This window comes from Culex quinquefasciatus, chromosome 2, assembly GCF_015732765.1.
Source record: "Culex quinquefasciatus strain JHB chromosome 2, VPISU_Cqui_1.0_pri_paternal, whole genome shotgun sequence".
In the NCBI taxonomy this organism is placed as follows: Eukaryota; Metazoa; Arthropoda; class Insecta; order Diptera; family Culicidae; genus Culex; species Culex quinquefasciatus.
The window spans coordinates 1,721,005-1,742,139 of NC_051862.1; the positions used below are offsets into that span (position 1 = coordinate 1,721,005).

Below are 21,135 nucleotides of genomic sequence, written 5' to 3' on the forward strand. Positions count from 1 at the left end.
ACTGCCAACCGGGATCGGTCAGCACCCGCGTGTGATGATGATGATGATCCGTTCAGAAATCAAACGTCCACAGGCCTACTAGATTTCTGTTAGGGAAGCCACTTAGTGCCAGTGTTGTTCGGCGTTCGTTGTTTTAGGAGCAAACGCAACCAACACAGAGAGAGAGGGAGTGAAAGAGAGTCGTCGTTTTGGCAATAGAAGCACAAACACACACGCACATAGTTGGAGCGGTCATGTTTGCAAGTTAATTTATATAAAAACGGGTTGTGGAAGGGGTGAGGAAATTAAATTGTGCATTGAATTTGAGTATGAATGAGTAAGCAGGGTGCATTAACGCACACACAGCAACTGTCTAAATGGGAGAGTGAGTGCAAGCAGCAGCGCCAATTACAACTACACTGCTGCTGGTCAGTAAAGCAGGAGACACAATGAGATTGAGAGAGAGCCGAGCGGAGCGCGTGTGTTTTATTCGCATTTTATTATGTATTATTATTATAAAATGACTAATACACGGAGCGATTGGGAGAGAATATTATTAGCGCCGCACATACACCGAAATCGAGGAGATTGAATGGTGATGAAGGTGGAGGGGAAGGTTGGGGGGTGGGGTCGACACATGTGGCTGCTGAACGGGGTTTTTCGGAACGTGCTGGAGAAGCATAATAACACTTAGCAGTCAGTTAACGACGCTAGGTCAGCGCTAACGGATGTGTCCTGCTTGAGTAGAGGAGAAGGCAAGAAACGTCAGACAAAAAAAATAACGAAATAACGCGAGAGCGAAAAACAATCTCATTGGCGGAAGGAAGTGTTAGTAGGCCGTGTGCGTCGTTTTGTGTTGCGTTGTATCACGAAGAGATCGCGCGCGCCTGGACCTTACGCAAAAGGATAGGATAGTTCAACTGTCAAAGCACGCCCTGGACAGTAGTAGGCCGTGGAGCGAGCGCGTGTGTAATCATATGTGAGGAGACTCATCATTCCCGAACGACCGTGGTAACCGATCGAACGTGTGTGTTGGTGTTCCCGTCGCGGAATTATTATTAGTGCTCGGCCGTGTGCCGTTAATTACCGATAATGAGATAAAAGCGTCGCACCTCTTCCGTGTCAAATCGAAGAACCTGGCGACACAAGAAGAGTCCAACTCGGAGCAGCAGCAGGTTGTCGCCGATGACAAATGGCCTGTTGGTCGTGGTCGTTTCCCGCGCGCACAATGTCATGTTTGCTGTGAAATGTGAATTTATGGTGGTGCATTCGAGAAACGTGAGCCGGTTCGTTAATGAGCAAGCGTTGATTTTTTGAGGTGTGTTCGAAACGTAGCAAGCCGATTGATCTGGAAGAACCCACTGATCTAGTTTTTTTGTGAAGATTCCAAGGACTACGTGATGAGTGCGAAAACATGAAAACATTTTTTCTGTGAAAAGTGAATCGAGCAAAATTTGTGCGACACGATCGTGCGTGTTAATTGGTGTAACTGTTTCTTGTTTTAGTGAGACTAACTAAGGCTTCACGGTTTGAGGCGAGCAGAAGCAGAAAAAGTGTTGTGTCAGGTGTTGTCACTTGATCCGGCGAATTTCGAGCGCGCGATAGAGAAGGTGAGTGTGGCTGTGTGGGTCTTGATGTGTTAATTCAATAAACATTAATCGCACTCGGGTTCGGACTAATTTGGAGCTTAGTTATAAAGTCAAGCTAGATGGTATGAGGTGACGGTGTTTGTTTCATTTACGGACATTTGCTTCGAATAATTTGAAGTTTTAAACACAAATTAGAAATAGTTTTAAATAGTTTGAAATATGAATAAAGTAGCAAACATAAAAATGGTAGGTAATTATTATAGATTTTTCCTCTAGGAAAACTAAAAACAAACACATAGTTTTGTAATATGAACTGTAAGCTAAATTGCAGAAAATATTCCAACAGTTTTAATTATTATTTTGACGTCTAATTTGAGTGCTGAAAAAATCTAGTCTTGCAATGAGTTCAATCGATCAAGACTCTATTATCTGAAGGCACTGGAAAAAATCACTTCTGATAATCGAAACATTAGATAATCGAGGCTTTGGATAATAAGTCTGGATTTAACCACGTTTTTTTGCAATCCTTCGAATCACCCTTTAAAATATGTTTTTTTTCAATAAAATGTTTTTTCCCCGCTTGAATTTAATTTGCCGCTAAAGTAAATGTCAAACCCCAAAACAGGATCGAAAAATATTACTGTTCGATCAAAAAGCAGAAAAGTAGAACTTTTCAGGAAAAATACAATACATTTTCAAACAAAAATCATGATTTCACATCTGCGATTAAATTATTACCGATATACACGATTATAAACATAGTGATTGTAATTTTTTTTCCAAGGCGTTTAATAGTTGAACAGTAAAAAATGTAATATTACATCTGGGAATGAGTACGTACTTTATTTTTGAAAAAAAAATCTACTTTTCCCTCTTAAACGTGAATAAATTTTCCTCTGTTCCGTTGTATGCAAGTTTTTCAGTCTAAATTGATGTAATATTACTTCATTGGAGAGATAATATATAGTAATATAATATTCCAATTTTAAACCTTCCATAGTTTCATTTTTTTACTGTGTGTTTAGCAATTTTAATAAAAATTCTAATTTTCTTATAAGCTTAGAAGCTTTGCGTCTTTGTATAAATAATTGGTTTTAGTAGTAAAGTGATTTGAAAAGGGTATTTTTAGTTCAAGAATAGATTGGTCTAGAAAATTAACCTGTTCAAATATATGCTATGCAATCCAAGATAAAAAAGTTTATTTTTTATTAAAATGTAACCATCATTTCAAGATGAAAAAAATGTTAATCAATGCCAAGAGAAAAACCGTGTTCATAAATAATGAATTTTCAAGTTAAAAAGTACAATAATCAGGAGTTGTAATTTTTTCCAGTGTATCCAATTGATAAGTCTTTTAGAATTGTGAAAAAATGGCATAGTTTTGTAATTTTAATATGTTTAAAATTTTTGTAAAGATGTTTATGATCCGCAGAAAAAATCGTAAATCGTTAGGTATTTGTAAGGTGAGCAAAAATATAGTATTTCATTGAAACTATCTGTAAAGCAAATTGTTTTATTAACTTGATGGGTGAGCAAGTATTTTGTGTTATTTTTTGCCGTGTTTAAACGTTTGCTTAACAAGAAACTGAAATAAAAATCATGAAATAATGGATTGCTTTTTATACTCTATAAAAAAGTAAACTCAAATGTGTACAGGCGTTCAATTATTTTTCATGTAAATATTAAGAAATGAAATCGAATTTCGCCGTAATAAATGATTTTTCTTAATATTTATATCGAATAAAAAATTAAAACTAATGAAAACAGAACATTACTTTTCCAAACACACTCCAAGCTCGGTTATCCGAAACCTCGATTTTCTCAATATTCATCACTTCCATTTTGGGAGCCAACTTGAACATATTGGGGTCATGTTGGAGTTCAATGCCCAAAGAAGACCATTATTTTTTTCTTGATTTGGATAACAGAACATTCATTTAACCGAAGGGAAAATTTTCGAAGACTATACAGACGAAAATTTTTGAAAGGTTATGCTTTATTTAACTAAATAAATGTAGGATAATTCTCCAAAATACCAATAAGCTTTAGATTGTGAACCTCCTTTTTTTAAATATTCTTAAAAGAAAATGTACAAAAAACTCCTTTTTAGGAGAAAAAGAAATTAAAATTAGTATAAATTCAAACAAAAAAGTATTAACTTAAGGATGACTTTCGTTGATTAAGAAATATAAAATGTTTTTTTTTTATTGTTTGTCAGCCTTTACTTATTTTATTTTTAAATTTAAAAAATAGGCACAATTACAAAATTTGCAAATTATCGAAGAATTCATTTGAAAAAATATTTTTCCTTGGTTTTAAGTCTTTTTCTAGATCTGAGGTCTTAAAGATCAAAATTTGTGAACTGATTTAAAATGTGTTTTAAATAGTTTACAATTGATTTTACTAGTTTATCAATGGCAATTTAAATTTTAAGCATTAATTTTCTACATTTTTTATGTGAAAATTTAAGGGAAGGGGGCAGAAACTTGAAATACAATTTGCAATGGCCTTAAGAAGGTATATCCCGGGCAGACGGTAATAACAAAACTTATGCCATTTCAATAACAAATACTGTTAAAATAACAAAAAGTGTTATGGAATATTCTTCCAAATCCATTTTTGCATAAGAGTTAAATAACATTTTATGTTATCATAACAAAATTTGTTATTGGTCTGATATTGATTGAAATCAAAAACAACTTGGGAATAACATTTATTGTTATGGAAGAATAACTCCAACTGTTATTGGGAAATAAAAAAAAATAATAACAAAGACTTGTTCGAAGAATCACTAAAAATGTTATTTGTCTGTTATTACAATAACAAATCAATAACAACAAAATCATAACGGCAAATACCAAAACTTGTTATAAATAACATAAAATGTTATTGGCCTAGTATTTTCAAATATAAAAAAAAATATATATATTCCCAAGCTCGGATAAAGCATTTTGTGATACAGTCCAGACTCGATTATCCGAAGGTTTTTGCCTCTCACCCAGTCGGTCCCGGTGGCATTTTTCCAGATTTGTCTGATCACGCCTTCCGTCGGTCAGGGAAGTAATTGTCCGCTTTAACTCTTTTGGTTATCGAAAAACAAAAAAAAAAAAACATTGTATTTTTTTATGATTTAGCTTAAGTATGACTCCTAAACTACACTAAAGTGATTCTGGATTTTTTGATCCAAGATAGCGGCCCAAATTGTCGTGATGAAATACTGAAAAAATGCATTTTATAATTTAATATGCCATTAGCTTTTGAAATTTGGCTAGAATGGCTTCGCAGAACTCGAATTTGATGTTGAAGGTTGACATAAAAGTATGAATATATAAAGCAGGACAAATATTTGGTGCATGGTTCGATTATCCGAAGTCGTTAACAAACCTTCTGATTATCTGAACTTTGGATAATCGCGGCTTCGGATAATCGAGTCGGGACTGTAATTTATGCTGCAATGTTTTGATAGCTGGGCTAGAAATTAAAAAACCTTTTCATGCAATTTGTTGTCGAAACTTGCTTTTTTTTAAAGTTTAGTGATTTTCAAACAACTGTTCGAGTGTAAAATGCTTTTAACCACACTTTAGTTTTGGAAATGTTACGATTTGAATTTTAAATGCTAACAAACATTTCAAATTAATTTGAACATCATTTAAATGTAAGCATGAAAAAATTAGTTAGGCAATTTATTTTACTTTCGTAATTAAATCATTTCTCTCGTAAAGTAATAATATTTAAATTAAAAATGTTGATTTAAGGGTTACCTACTTGATAATTTTAGAAATCAATTTGATAAAAAACTGCATTAACTAAGTAGGTTGTGCGTCATGTTACGCCAAAGCCGCCTCAAAAATCCCATCGAAATCAGAGATTGATAAGCCCGTCGGCACAAGATACCGGCAAAAACCAAAACAGTAAGCCGGAGAAAATTTTGACATTTCGCATAATACAAACCAGCAGCACCCAACAGCACACATAATCAAACCCGACTGGCGACGACGACGAACGACTCACGTGCTTTCCATCAAACGTGTGTCTGTGTTTGTTTGCGCGCCGGCACCGAAAAAAAAGCGCCACCACCAAGTTGCAAGTTGGGAGAGCCTCGACGCGTCGCTCTCGTTGCCGGAGCAAGTGCACGACGACACGAAGCTGGTTGCCTACTGCGATTGCGATTGCGACTGCAGCAGCCCGCCAGAAACGGGAAAATCCGCGAAAAGAAGTCAAAATTTCGTGTGAGAGGCAACAAAAAAAGAGTGAGCGAGAGAGCGCGAGGAAGAAGTGAGAGTTAGTATATAGAACGTGTGCGAGGGAGGAAAAATTCGCGTATTTGTGTAGTGGATTTTTGTTTTACTTGTTTTAGGGGTTTTGTTTTTTTTTTTGCGAAAGAGGGGAAGTAGTGTCCTTTTTCCCCAATTTTTTGGTTACTTCATTTTTTTTAAATATTGTTGCTTTGTTTTTTTTTGCTTTGCAAGGAAAGGTGGAGCATCTGAATGTCCTATCCCAAGTTTTCTTATACGGAATAGTGCAGAAAATCAACAGATTGGACTAGACAGTACACTGTCTTAAATCTGTGACACGGTTTAGAGGTGGATGAACTGGAGGTATCTTTCAAGTGACCTCTGGGTCAAGCGATAAAAATCATGTTAAAACTTGTAATCAAACTCCAGATTTTTTTATGCTGTAGCATACATTTTACGGAAAGGCTTCTTTACTGAACTGCAATCACCGTCGGTATTTCTGTCTGAATTTAATTATTGTTAAATTTAATTTCATAGATCATAGCTTCGATTTAACTTCTTTTACTTTTGCCGACGGCAAAAAAAAATCAGCTACAAGATTTTTAATCTTATTTTTTACAACCAGTTAGGCTGGTACAAATATTTTTAAAAGTTTTTGTCACCCCCCCCCCCCCTTCAAAATCGGCCCGAAAAATTAGGGGGCAAAAAAAATATTTTTTCAATAAACTTCAAAATTTCAATGAAAATTCAAGTGCAACCAGCTGAAATCAAATTAAAATACATTCTTCTGCGTTTAAAATCATTTTTAGCATGTTTGGGTTTATTGAAAAAATTTTTTGAAAATTTTCGATGCAAAATCTTTTTTCGATACAATTTTTGTTTTTGTCAGATCTTAGATTTTTTGAAAACTAATGATTGCAAAACAACTGAACTAGTGTAAAATGCCTTTTAAAACACTTTTTTCATTTAAATGTGAAGACTATGGCTTGTTATTTAAATTTTTATATTTTTTTATTTTTTTGCCCCCCCCCTTGACCTCGGCCAGGGCCGAGGGACAAAAACTTTTTTAAATATTTGCATCGGCCTTATCCATTGAAAAAATGTAATTTGATTCGCCCTCAATTGTTTGCAACATAACTTATCTTTGTCCTCTATTTATAGCAGGGGGAAGTGACTGTATTCTGGAAACATTGGCAATGATTTCGTTTGAATGTGATTATAAATAAAAAGTATATTTTTTACACTATTTTCAAATTTAAACGTTTAAACATCTTAAAAAAGGGGTTTCATGAAAACTCGAAATTTCGATTACAAAAATATAACTTGTGAGCAGGAAATTCTGCAGAATGCTGTATGTTAGAACAATTTGAATATATGAATAAACTTGTGTAGTTCTTCTGTATTGTACTTTGAAAACTTCTCTTCCATATTCAGCTTGATTCGAAATGTTTGATTTGATGTTCTTGGACAGATAATAGTGAACATTTCAACACAAAAAATACGGAAAATTTGCAAACAATCTTTAAAAGCATGTAAGGTAAAAATGACTTAAGAAGTCATTTTCAGATTCATTTTTTTATATTTATAGAACTAATTTCAAGTTGAATTGAGATATACTTGAATCATTATTGAAACAGCAAAAAATGTTGAAACGAATTTTTTTATATATATCCCCAGTTGTGGTATCGAATAATTGAGTTCAGACTGTAGGGACCAGCCATAAACCACGTGAACACTTTTTTGGGAGTCTGTTACCCCCCCTTTTTTGTATGGATCGTGGACAATCGCCATACCCCCTCTCCTCCCCTCCTAAAGGCCCACGTGGTTTATGGATGGTCCCGTATTCAAAAAAATAAAAAAATAAAAACAATGTAGAAAATTGCATTTAAAATTGTTTTAGTCAATTCGCTTAAAATTTATTTGAAATATGAAAAAAAAAGATTTTTCCCATATTTTTTGAAATTCATAATAATTATCTAATATGTTTTTTTTTAATTTGCTCTCAAATCTTAACTAGGGTATGTTATCCATTGTTGGACCCCTTTCTTAAAGTGGACTCTCATTTGATTGTCCTTTTCAATAAAACAAGTGTTTTGACTTTGTCAACTGAATTCAGCCATGGCCACTAACATTTTCACAACAAGATCTCTTTTGTGATTTAATTAACTAGCTTATCAATTTTTGATCGATTATTTCACTTGAGTAAGTAGAAATAATGTAAATTTAAGGAAATTTACTTAAATAAAACCATAAACTGCTCAATTTCGAGCAAAATTCAAGGGATCCAATAACCTTCAAAAATGAAGAAAGCTGTGTATTTGAGCAACAGGTTTTTCTCAAACATTCAATAATTTCTTGTTTTAATCAACATAATTGCATATTATTTTAATTATGGTCATAAATATAACAGTTTTTTTTTGTTAAAAGTACCAACATTCCGTAGAAACCGTAGGAATTAACCATGAATCAAAGTTATAGTTAATTAATGTTTGAAATGATATTTTATAAAAATAAATCAATAACATTTTTTAAATAAAAGTGCATGGTTTTATCAGCAAACGTATTATTTGGTGGACTGTTTAACTAATATCGTTAGACCCACGTAATACATAAATTATCAATTGATTGTTAAGTTAAAATTTCAAGTGGCTATTTGTCAGCTTGAAGAAATAAATTTACTAAAAAAGTAGTTCCAGGGTTATAAAATTGTGCTAAAAATATTCAAAAGTTGTGAAAAATGCTCGTCGGCTTGAATACTTTTTAATGTAAAATTTTGGATCTCAGTGTTGAGTGATACAATTATTTTCTTAATTTAAGGATATTTTGCTTTATTTTCTCAGTTAGATTTGATGTTTGATTAATTGTTTAAGGTAGTTTACATATTTATTGAAAATACAGGCCAAACTCGATTATCCGAAGTTTCGATTTTCCAATGTTCGATTATACGAAGGTTTGTATGGGACTTCGGATAATCGAATCACGAACAAACCATTTTTTTCGTATTTTTTCATTTTCTTGTTTTTAACATAAAATTGAGTTCTTCGACCCCATTTTAATTAAATTTGAATTGTTGATTGCCTTTAAAAAAATAAAATGCATTTTTACAATATTGCATCACCGCCATTTTGGCCGCCATCTTGGATTTAAAAATTCTTAATAATTTTAGCGTAGTTTAGGGATCAACAATCAAAAATGAGACAACGAAAAAAACATTTTTTTTCGTGATTCGATTATCCGAAGTGAAAATTTTCAAAATAGTATTTTAAAGCATTTTTTTTTTGCAAATCATCATCGCTTTAGCTTTAATTTGCATGGCATATTTTGTTATGAAAAGCTCGTTGACCACGCACACTCGGCTCATATCTCGCTGCCACGCACAGCCTACTGGTGTTACGCGCCAAAACCGAAACTCAACCACACCGAGTCCCGTCACTTGGGACAAATTAAGACATAATAATAACTCGACCCGTCAAGCCCCTCTCGTGCTCCACCCGTGGCCACCTTCGATTATATAGGTTAGGTTTGAACGCGCGCGCGGTGGCGGCCAGAAATTATTCCAATTTTGCTGCGACGACGACGACGACTACTCCCTGGAACTATTCCTTTAGCCAAAGAGTCACATACTTCAAGCGTCGAGAACTGGTACTTATTGCTATTTGAAACCGGTTTAATTAATCCCCTTGCTCCCACGCCCTCACCACCGCTATCAGTTGCTGTATTAGCGACGAACGGTGCAAAGTTTATTTATTTAAGCGTGTATTTGGTCGCACACACCTCGCTCTTCGGGGTTGTGAGTTGCGGGGTTTGGGCTCTGCAACGCAACATTGTCTCTCTCGACGACTAAGCATTCTGCGAAATTACCTGGATTGCTGCTGATGAGGTATTATTCAATGGGAGCCACAAAGAGAGAGGTGAGCAAACTAAGCGACTGATATTAAGTGCGTGTTTTATGGGACAACCGGTTGTTCGCAATGCAATGGTGGTGCACGTGGTCTACAAGCTATTGAGTCTGAATATTCGACATATCTTCAAGATTTTGAAATTTGTCTAAACGTCAAATATCGGATTATAACAGTCGATCTGTACCGACAACATTATTGATCACTAGCTTTATACAGAACGCGTTGACACCACCAATTGAACACGCTGCCCACCCGTCGTCAACCAACTTGTTTTGAGCGGTTGAGCGGTGGTGATCATGTGATCGTGACTTAAACTGTGGGCGCGCCAATTCCTAATCGTGTGTGATATTATTACATATTAATAAGTGCGATAAGTGCGCGCGCGCTCAACCTACCTATATTCAAACCACCATATCTATCATTTATCGCCATATCGGACTCTGGGATATTAAAAACCCGGGAGTATAAAAATTCTTCTGATGCCTTCGTCAATCAAAACTGGTTCTACCAGCAGCAGCCGCAACAACACCACGACAGAGCGCGGCGTAATTAGTTGAATTACCCTACCCATATTAGCTGAATTCATTAAACCGACCGACTAATTAGCCGCCACTGCTCGCAGCCGGCCGGGAAGGGTGACAATAAGTTTCATTTTCATATCTTGTACCTTGATATATTTACTTGCCCCCCCCGAGCGTCGCCGTCATCGCAGTAGGCATAGATTAATTCACGCACACTCACTAGTGGTTAATTTAGTCGTAGCACCACCACCACCAGCCTACTTTGTCGCTGGTTGGTGGTGATTAACGCGCGCTTGATTTATTGATAATTAGTGCACTTATATAAGCGATTGTAATTGTATTAAAACAAGAAAAATATCGAAAAGGGTTTGTCACTCTAAAGCGCTCGCGCTAAAGTGGTTTAGTTGAAATCCAATAAGTGCCACCCAACCCTAAACTATAACCCAAAAGTGGCGTGTGTTGTTCGGCACTGGTATGGAAGTATTTCTCAGTGGGAGATTGGGGTGGGACAAGACAGCACGTCGAGATATTCCAGCTGACGGACAGACAGGATGGAATGTGTCCTGTGTGGGTGTGGTTGTAGAAAAACAGCTGAAATTTTAGTTTTACATAAACATAACAATAAGTGGTCCATCGAAAATAAGTCCAACAATAATACATAATTTACATGTCGTGATACGATTTTTGTTTGGTCAAACCTGTTGCATTCTATTTGATTTAAGGTCCCATACGTACCTATTGATTTTTATAAAGTTTCGATATGTAGTTCAAAAGTTATGTGCAAGAATGTGTTTTTGTATTTATCCGGATGTTGGATAAGTGACCGGAAAACGATTCAAATATCGTCATGTTATACATCGTTGGTTAGGTAATCAAACCAGTCCAAAACATTGAAGATCTGGCAACCCTGGCTCGAGTTATGACCACTTAAGTGATATTTATGTACTTTTTTGATGCCAGATCTCACTTAAATGTATTAAAACTATGTCTGGATCCATAATCCAACCCACCGTTGGTTAGGTAATCGAAAAACCTTTCCAACGAGCCCAAAAAATCAATGATCTGGCAACGCTGTCTCGAGTTATGACCACTTAAAAATATTTATGTACTTTTTTGAGTCCGGATCTCACTTAAATATATTGAAACAATGTCCGGATCCATCATCCGACCCATCATTGGTTAGGCAATCGAAAGACCTTTCCAACGAGTCCAAAACATTGAAGATCTAGCAACCCTTTCTTGAGTTATGACCACTAGAGTGATATTTGTGTACTTTTTTTTGGCGGATTTTAAGAAAAACTAAATGAAATTTGTGTCCAAACCCATCGAATCACCAATAGTTGGGAAAGAGTGAGGAAGGCATTAAGTTAGTTTTTATATTGTGTTATGGTTTATATCTAGAGTTTTTTAAAGGTCCTATAAGCTATTGTGTTTCATATGTTTTATAGGACCTAAAAAAAACAAAAAAAAAAACTCAAAATATTTTGTAGAGGTGGGCAAAAAAGAGCGAGCCGGTTCAATTGAAAGAACGAAAGAATCGTGGCTCACAAAAAAAGATCTGTGTGTGTGTTCTTTTTGAAATTCCGGTATTTTGAAATAGCCGTTCCAAGGTGCAATGGTTTTAAAACTTGTGTCTATTTTTATGTTAAAAAAATAATCAATTGAATTTCCGCAAAATAAAGTGTTAAAATTGTTTTCCAGAATTTAAAATGCAATTTATAATATTTCAATGCACAATCCCACACATTTATGTCAGAATGTAGAACATAGTTCGCAAAATATTTTCTCCAAATAAAATATCAGCATCTTTTCATTTTGCCAAAAATAAACGCAATTTCGTAAATTAAATAGATTTTTTTCCAAATCTAATAGATTGAAGTTTGGGAACAAATTCCGTTTTCATCAATATTTGCCTTTTCATAAATATTTTTAAAAAGAGCAAAAGAGCTGTTAAAAAGAGCTGCTCTTTTTAATGAGCGAATGAAAATTAGCGGCTCCCAAAATAAAGCGGTTTTGTTCACCCCTAATTTTGTATCTTGAACTACTACTAACTTTTTCCGTAAATTTCCATTACACAATTAATTTTCAAAATATCATATTGTTGTGTTTATTTTAAGCAGATTTTAGAGTACCGTGAAATCGCTGGAAATTCCAATGTTTTTATGCCGTTAAAAAACACTCGTCCTAGCAAAGACATTTACGAACATAAAATATACAGAATGAATGTTTAATTTATTCTGAAGTTTTAGTTTTTTTTTCAATTTTCCTTTTTATATTTATTGTCATTCTCAAACGCTGAATTGGCCTACCTTTCTCTACTAAAAATAACAAGTAATAATTTTCGATACACGGGCTGAAAAGTTCTATTTTTCAGCACTGTAATGAATGCTAAAAAGATTGATTCTTGAAATTCCAAAAATGTTGTTTGGAACATTTTTTGCCAATCAAAAATGTCAAAAGTGTTAAAAAGTATTACTTTCGATACATGTGTTGAAAAAATGACTTTTCAGCCCTCACATGAGTGCAATAACGTTCATTTCAGCACTGTTAATTTTGGTGGTGGATGACCAAAACCAAAACTGTGACCATGCTAGAATGAAAATGTTAACAAATTTTTTTTTAAGGACATGATTTATTTTCCTATGAAGAAACCAGTTATTTTTTATCTGTGCTCAGATTATCCAATATCTCCATAACCAAAAATAGCAGTCACGCTTCGCTCGATATCTCAGCACGGTTTGCAAGATTATTCTCTACCACTTCCAGGCTAAACACTTTCGGCATTATCCTAATCTGATAAGCAAGCATATTCACGCGCTCATCTCGCCCGACTCCGACGACGACGAGAGCCAGAACTTATTTTATTGCATCTTTCCTGTCTCCTATCCCTTCTAACGAACCACCTCCGTCGTCTGTTTTTCGAAATCGACAGCCCACGTCCCCCCCCCCCCAAAGTACATAAGACCTCCGGCATGGCATGGCTCTGAACCCAAAAAAGTGGCGGGTGGCTCCTTCTTCCCCGTCCTTTTCGAACCCTCCTTGTCTGTGTCGATGACGACCATGACCTACCTCGGTCCCGACGACTTCCCAAGTCCCAGAGTGCCGATGGCCACTCACTCTCGGAACGGAACGGACCGGTGTGGTAAATAAAATGATTCATTTGTAAAGGCTTTCATTAACTTGCTCCTGCGCCAGGCCAATTTTGCCCCGTCCACCCCCTCCCCCATCGTATGTATGTATATAATTCCAAGATTTGGATAACCCTTGTGACCGCCTTGTCTACCGTAACATGAAATTGAAATTAATGCTGATGCATTTTATAATTTTGATACATATAAATGTAAAAGGTTCGGTTGTACTTGCGATTAGATATAGATTGGTGCGCCCGGAGTCCTGCTCTCGTTCTCTTCTGCTGGTTGGGATTTGTGCTTCTGGAATGGATGCATTTGCATCGAAGCATGCTTTGGTTTCGGTCCCCCCCCCGTCCCCGATCTGTTCCGGAGGGGGGAGGTCGCGTCCTAGCAGCAGCCGGCTTCCTCAGTGGCAGTTGTTGCCAGGAAAATCACCACCGGGGCCGGATCACAGTAGGCGTTTGAAGACGGCACCGAACGCGATACGCGGATTGCTTGGATGCACACAGGAATTTCGTTGCGATTTTCCCCGCACACTTTTGCTTCTGGGGGTGATGTTGTTTGGCTGCTATTGTCGATTGTGTCGGGCGGTCGGTCGCCGTGTTGTTTGCACTCAAAGTGCGACGACCATCAAAACTGACCGCGACCAGCTGCTGGAGTGCCGAGGTTGGTTGGTGACCTCTTCCGAAGAGGGGTTCGTTGAAAAAGTGCGGAACTGGCAAACTCTATCGGAGTGATGATAAGATTTGGAGTTTTATTATGGTTTGCTTGCACTCCTGGGGTCACGTGGAGAAGGTATTTTTATACTTTGGAACACGATCATCGGGAGGTTACCGTAGATGTGGAATTTTTCAAGACTTTTGTAAAATGCACATCGCACCCTTAAAAAAGTAGCTTTATTATTTAAATTAATTTCACAAATTTGATGAAATAAAAATGTTTGTTTTCTCTGAAATTTGGACCAATTATTTCTAGAATACCGTTGCTTGAAATATGAGTGTTTTCCAAAAATGCTCAGTACACTTGAAATAAGTCAAATATCTATTCATCAATTTTCTACCGAATTCTAGTCAATGGTATTGTTTTCCGTTATTCACATCCACACACACACTCATCTGCCATCACATATTCAGAATATTTCCTTTTCCACCTCTTTCCCAAATTCGCCACACACAAAAACGAAGATTTATTGGCGATAATATTATGCGAACGCCACCGTCGTCGTCGTCGCAGCATAGCATTCTACCCAGTGCGAAAAAGGGCCACCCAAACCACCACCCACCCAAAGTTACAATGCAATTTGTTCCAGTGTTTGTTGCACATACACATATTGCATTCGAATCTGAACGGGGGCGCCAAAATTGTTTATTTTTAAACCATTATAATGTGCTGCCGTTCCACCCTCCACCTCGCTGTCGTAGCATGCCATGGAATTCTAGTCACCCACACATTCAGAGAGACAGATGCAAAATTTCCAAGTAAAAAGGCTGCAACGAGACGTTTGGCTTAGAGCGAACATGTACACAAACACCAATATTGGGTGATTGTTTGCATTCATTATGCGGCCCAGTGTTGCAAGCAGCAGCAGAACAACGGCGGTGTGGCATAAATTTTCCTTGCATTGAATGTAATTATCAATTAAAAGGTGAGGGAGGAAAATGTGTGCTGCGAGAGAAGCGAAAACACGCGCGGAATTTCCCTTTTGAATCGTAGTAGGCGTTGGCTCGGAGTGTTTGATGCAAAAGGAGTGAAATAAAAGGGATTTGAGTTGGTTTAGTAAAATTTTACTTTAAAATCTCCAGTATTTCAATAGCAAGCTAGTTTACATAAAGAATCCCGAATATTTATATTAAAAAGGAAACATGAGCAAAGGTGTTTTTTGTTATAATTAAAACTATTAGGAATTAAAGTTACACATAATAAAACCTCCTTTTAATTATTTTGTTGTCCTGGAACTAAAAAAATGAACTCCTTACGAATCTATACCTAAAACACTATCACAGGGTAACGAAACTTTCGTAGTTTTCACGAATTTCACGAATTTCCTACTTTTGAGGTTTTGGAGCGGTTTTGGTCAGTCAGATTTCACGGATTTCCAAAACTAAAAATATGTTTGTTTTCAATATGAATAAGTTTATTCAATGAAATTCGTGCTAAGTATTTTAAACATTCTTTAATTTAATTTGAGTGCCTGTGAATTTTTTCCAGGGTTATTTATGAAAATTTTACTATTATGATGACAGTTGAGAAACTTTTGATTCATTTGTTATTTAACTTTTATCGGTGTTTTATATGCGTAAATTGCAATAACAACGATTTTTTATCGGTTTAATTTTGAAATTGTCCGTGCAAAGTTGTTTTTTTTTAATTTTTGATAAGAACATAAAGTACGATTACATATTTTTTGAAAAAGGTGTTTGGAATATGTTTTCAAATGTATGGTTTTTCACAAAAACAAAATTTCAAACAACATTTTGACATGCTGATCATTAATCACAATCTTTAAAAATTGTTAAAAACTAACGTTCCAATAAAATTTTGAGATTTCATGTGTGCAGTGATCCCCAAATTGCGATCCGCGACAAAAATGGTCCAAGATTTGACCAACTTTCATTTTTTTAAATTGTATAATTTTTAAAGGGGTTCCTGAACTAAGTTCGATAACTGTTTTATTTGTCCGTCATCTCACAAAGTAGTCGCAATTGATTTGTTGGTCTTCCAACAAATCACATGTGATTATTGTAGAGAATTTTATCGATACTTTAAAATGAGTTTAAAACAAAAAATATATTTTTTTAATTCTTATCGGAAAGAGGTAGTTTAAGTTGAAATGATTTAATTTATGGTTTAAATTTTGCTTTAATGACAAAGGTTGATATATGAACAAATATTTTTTTTGTTGCATTATTTATTAAAAAAATAAATTAATGCATAAAGTTGAATGTTTAACCTAAAATTTTTAATTTTTAAATTTAAAAGAACTAATTCAAAGAAACATTCGATTTTTTGCGTTTATTTAAACCTAGAGATTATTTAGTGAATATCTATAAAAAAATATATCTGACTTTCAAGTTTTTACATTAAATCAAGAGAATTGCTTTATTTCTCAATTTATTTATTGGCGCTTATGATATCAATATTTAATTGTTTATTTATCCAAGAGAGACTGGACAGCACTTCTTTTTGTTACATTTTAGAATACCATTTTTGAATGATTTTATTTAAATTTTTTTAGAGTAATTGGCCTTACTATACTTATTATAATTTTTAATTGGAAAACACAAAAATCTCAATAGAATAAAGGCCGTTGCAAATATTTTTCAAAGTTTATGCACCCCCCCCCCCCGCTCCTTCAAAATTGGGACAAAAAACAGGGGTCAAAACAATATTTTTTCATTTTTTTTTTTAAATAAAGTCTAATCAACTGAAAACAGTCTAAAATGCATTTCTCTGCATTGATAATCAAAAAATAACATGTAAAACAATTTAATTTCATTGTAACTTTTACAATTGATTTGTTCACTACACAGTAAAAAAAACATGGTAATATTACATCTGGGAATGGGTACAAGTACATCTTTTATATCAGAAGAAAAAAACTGATTTTACCTCTAAAATGTGTAAATTTGAAAATGCGACTTTTTCTGTAGAAATTGATAAAAGAAAATAAGAATAAACTTTCCAATTTTAACACCTTTAAAATTATTAAATTTATTCAATTTGGCTTTTTAAGCTATTTACCAATTTTTAATTTTGGACCACCAATCTTAGGAAGACGGTCATAAGTACATTGTAATAGTTTTTGAAGCATTTTGTGATATTTTTTGTTTCATCATGTTGAAAGATTCAAATTTATTATTATTTTTCCTCCTTCTTTTTTCGATTTCGATTAGGGCCGAGCCAAGTACTAGCTTTCGTAAAAATATAAATAAAAACCAAAATGATCAATGGTTAAAGCCCCTGATAGTCAAGGCACAAAACCCGAAAATAGCGATGCAATAAGCAAATCGTGTAACAGGCCAGTTTTTTATGGATCTAGACTAAATCGACCCTCCTGAGTCCGAATCTACCTGTTGATTTTCCCGATTCTCAAAGGGAACCGAGATATTCAAGATGGTGTCCAATATGGCGGCTGAATGGAAAAATCACAATAAAAGGATTTTTAAGTTCAATCAACTACTACTGGCCTATCAGTTCTTTGGTATTCGATTACAGCGGCTGAAAGGTTTTTTCAGTTTGTATCAAGCAATAAATAGCTTAATGGGAAGTGATACGTTTGGTTAGAATTGTCTGAATTTTCCTTAATTGCTCATATATTCAAGATTATTAATTTTTTAAACTTTATATTTAATATTCGAGCAATTGGCTTAGACGTGACCAATTTAGAAAACTGCAATTAACTTTCATTCAGAGCGGAATGTCAGAAATTTAATTCACGCATTAAATTTCAATGACCCACTAAAGCTGACTTAGAATCCAGCTAGCCCGTAGACATACACACTACTTGCAAGTATCTTACATTTACGACCGTTCATTAGACTGCAAAGTGACACGCGACAAACATTTGGCCCGCCGCAGTAGGCCACGACGGCGAAAATGACCGTGTGTTGACACTTCCAACCTCAAAACCTCACCCCCGCAACGCCTCAATTTCTTTCTGTCCCTCTCACGCGAGCGTGCATTAAAATCTCTTAATTATCTTTTGCTTTGTGAAATTTCTTTCTTCTTAATTTAATTTGAGCACTTTATGAGGCAGCTTCCAGAAATGATGCCACACACGCACACATTCTCTCAGCGAGAGAGCAAGTCATAATTTGTTGAATATTTTTGAATCAACGTTGAGGGGAAGAGGGGAGGAGGAAAAAATCTCAATTCATTTCACTGCCCACGCAGTCACCGCCAACTGCGATCAAGCCTGGCTGGCAGGCCCAGTATAATGTGTTTTAATTTTAAAAACTCTGGAGTTATATATCACTTCATGTTGTGTGTGTGTGTGTTGTTTCGTACAAGAATTCGCTACACGATGCCCAGCTCTTTTCTTGTTGCGCGGTTGACTCCCTGTTTGGCCCCGAACCTGTGTCACTTTCGCCCGGAATTTGCAACGGTGGCGCGGTGTCATGTAGGTTATTTTAGTTGCACACATAAAAATGTAAACGTTTGCTAACTCGATTCCGCTAATGCCAGGTTTTAAATTTCACTTAGCAGACAGGCGCTCCGCACAAAGTCGCTTTTTAATTAGATTGTTTTCATTTGGGTGAAACGCACTCGCTTAATTTATCTCTTCAATTTCCAGGCCCCAGTTGACGTCGACGCCTACGCACAACAGGTTGGTTTTAAGTGCGCGCGAAAGTGTGATCCAAGCAAGCCAAAACATTCCAAAAAGACAAACAAAAACAAACACACCATGAACTGTCATTGTTGCGTGAGTTGTCCTTGTTGAGCGGGTTGGAAATGGCAGAAGGAGCACCACCACCACCACAGCCACCACTACTGGAAACGCTAGAAAACAATAACAACAACCACCAAAACAACAACAACAATCATATCAACACCACCGCCACCAGCAACAACAACAACAACAACCATCACAGTAAGCTGTGTGGAATGCTCGGTATCAACATGCCCTGTGAAGCGGCAGGCCATGATTTTAGTACCGTCGTCCGGAAAGAGCTAGAGTACGCCAACTCGATTGCATCGCACTACGGAGCCGCGGTGGCCGCCGCCGCCGGGTTGGACAAAAGTGCAGCAGCAGCAGCCGCTACTGTTCCGCTGGAACTTCAGCAACAACAGCAGCAACATCAGCGAGGAGCCAGCAGCTTCAAGATTGAGGTGAGTTTGATTCGATTTCTTCTTCTTAAACTCTGCGATGTCGCGGAGAGGAGTCGTACAATTACGTGGAATTATGGTCATTTACATGCCATCCGAGCATCAATGCTATGGGAAGGGCTTTTCAACCATATTACACAACTACGTTAGCGAGCAACGCAAATTAGTTGTTAAAAGTATTACGATTCAGTATCAGTATAATGCATTTAAAGAAACTACTCGACGATGTGCCCACTGAGTGGTGATGATGTGGGCAAAAAATTTACTTAGTCAGCAAACTATTTAAAGCTCCACAACATAACTCCGCTTTTAGACAGGCTTTTCGATTTAGTCGAATGGACAAAGCGTCGAAAATACAAAAGGTCAAATGTGGAAAAATGAAACAAAAATCTGAAATATTTTTGAAAATCGTGGAATAATTTAACAATAATCTGAAATATTTTTCAAAATTTTCTAGCGAGTTTTTCCATTTCAATTACGAACTGATCTTCCAAGTAAATAGCATAACTTTATTCTCTTTTTTTAAGAGTTTACCAGTTCGTAAAAAGTATTTTTTTAGAATAATATTGAGAGATTGTTAAGGCCGATGCAAATATTTAAAAAAGTCAAGGGGGGGGGGGCAAAAAAAATATAAAAATATAAAAATTTAAATAACAAACCATAGTCTTCACATTTAAATGAAAAAAGTTTTTTAAAATGCATTTTACACTAGTTCAGTCGTTTTGCAATCATTAGTTTTCAAAAAATCTAAGATCTGACAAAAACAAAAATTGTATCGAAAAAAAAAAGAAAAATACAAATTTTTGTAAAAAAGATTTGGGCAGTAGAGGGTTAATACATTTCAAGTATGGTAAAAAAAATACTTAGCATGAATTTAATTTAACTCAAAACATTGTAAAGTATGTATAAATGTTCTGAAAATTGCAATTTTGATGGTTTGATTTTTCAGTTATCTTTCATGCATAGAGCTCCTTTACATTGATGGAATAAATTTGCTTTCTTAAGATACATAATTTTGTATTTTAGCAATATCAACTAAAAATGTATGAAAATAAAAAAAAACCTGGAAGTAGCAGTAAGATAAAAAACTAAGACTTGTAATTAAAGCTATAAAACTCACAAAACACGGGTATTGTACATGGATAAAAAAAAAGTATAGTCCAAACTCAATTATCAGAAAGCCTAGAATAAATTTTACTTCGGGTAATTGAATCATGAAAAAAAATTGTATTGAATTTAACACAACTCTAAAGTAGAGCGTCCAATTTTCCGGGGTTACAAATTTCCCGGGAAACGGGAAATTTTCAGCCATTTTTTTTTGTATTTTTTGATGAGAAATTTTAAACTTGAAATGAGAAAAAAATGCAGAAATTATGTTTTTCATGACAAATGCCTGGTTTCAGCTCTTGAATAAATGGTAAAGCTTTTTAGTGTCGGTTTTACTCCAAATAACCTAATGTTTTCAAATATTTGAAGCAAGTTTTGAATATATTTTTGCATTTTTTGAGAACAAACAATAGAAAGTAATTTTTCAATGATCTTTTTTGTATTATCATGCAACATGATTTAAATTATACAATAAATTAACAAGATTCCACAAAAAGTCTTCTAGTTCTCTATTTTCACATTAAACCCTCTAACACCTGTAGTTGCACCAGTGCTCCATAATTCTTTTACTTCAAATTGTAATTTATTTAGTTTAAGGTATTCAACCAATTGAATTAATTCTTTTTGCACAAATTCGATTTTCGTCTCATTTGATCATGGTAAACAAAAACGTAAAAAAGCTCAGTTTTAATTTGAAGGTATTTGTAATTTGGTTTGATGAAATAACATCAATTTGTTAAAAGCTTACCTAATTGCAATAATTTAATACTCATTAAGCAAGATCTATTCCCAGTTGCTTCAAAAATTAATGTTATCAGAAATAATTCTGATATCATTATTTCTGA

The 21,135-nt window shown here is 35.1% G+C and overlaps 1 protein-coding gene across 7 annotated transcripts in view; it reads left to right on the forward strand.

The window, feature by feature from the left end:
* LOC6034560 (AF4/FMR2 family member lilli) overlaps positions 1-21,135 on the forward strand; it is a 187,142-nt gene that overhangs the window by 22,074 nt on the left and 143,933 nt on the right. For 3 of the 7 annotated variants that reach the window (XR_005277123.1, XR_005277122.1, XR_005277124.1), the window contains exons 1-2: positions 655-1,589; positions 18,651-19,186. Coding sequence is in view for 4 of the 7 variants with exons in the window: in XM_038252543.1 (XP_038108471.1) it covers positions 18,809-19,186 (378 nt within the window). In the remaining 3 variants the exon portion in view is untranslated. Of the gene's footprint in view, positions 1-654; positions 1,590-18,650; positions 19,187-21,135 lie in introns of those variants that run through there. The other 4 variants (XM_038252542.1, XM_038252545.1, XM_038252544.1 and 1 more) reach the window with 2 other exon arrangements.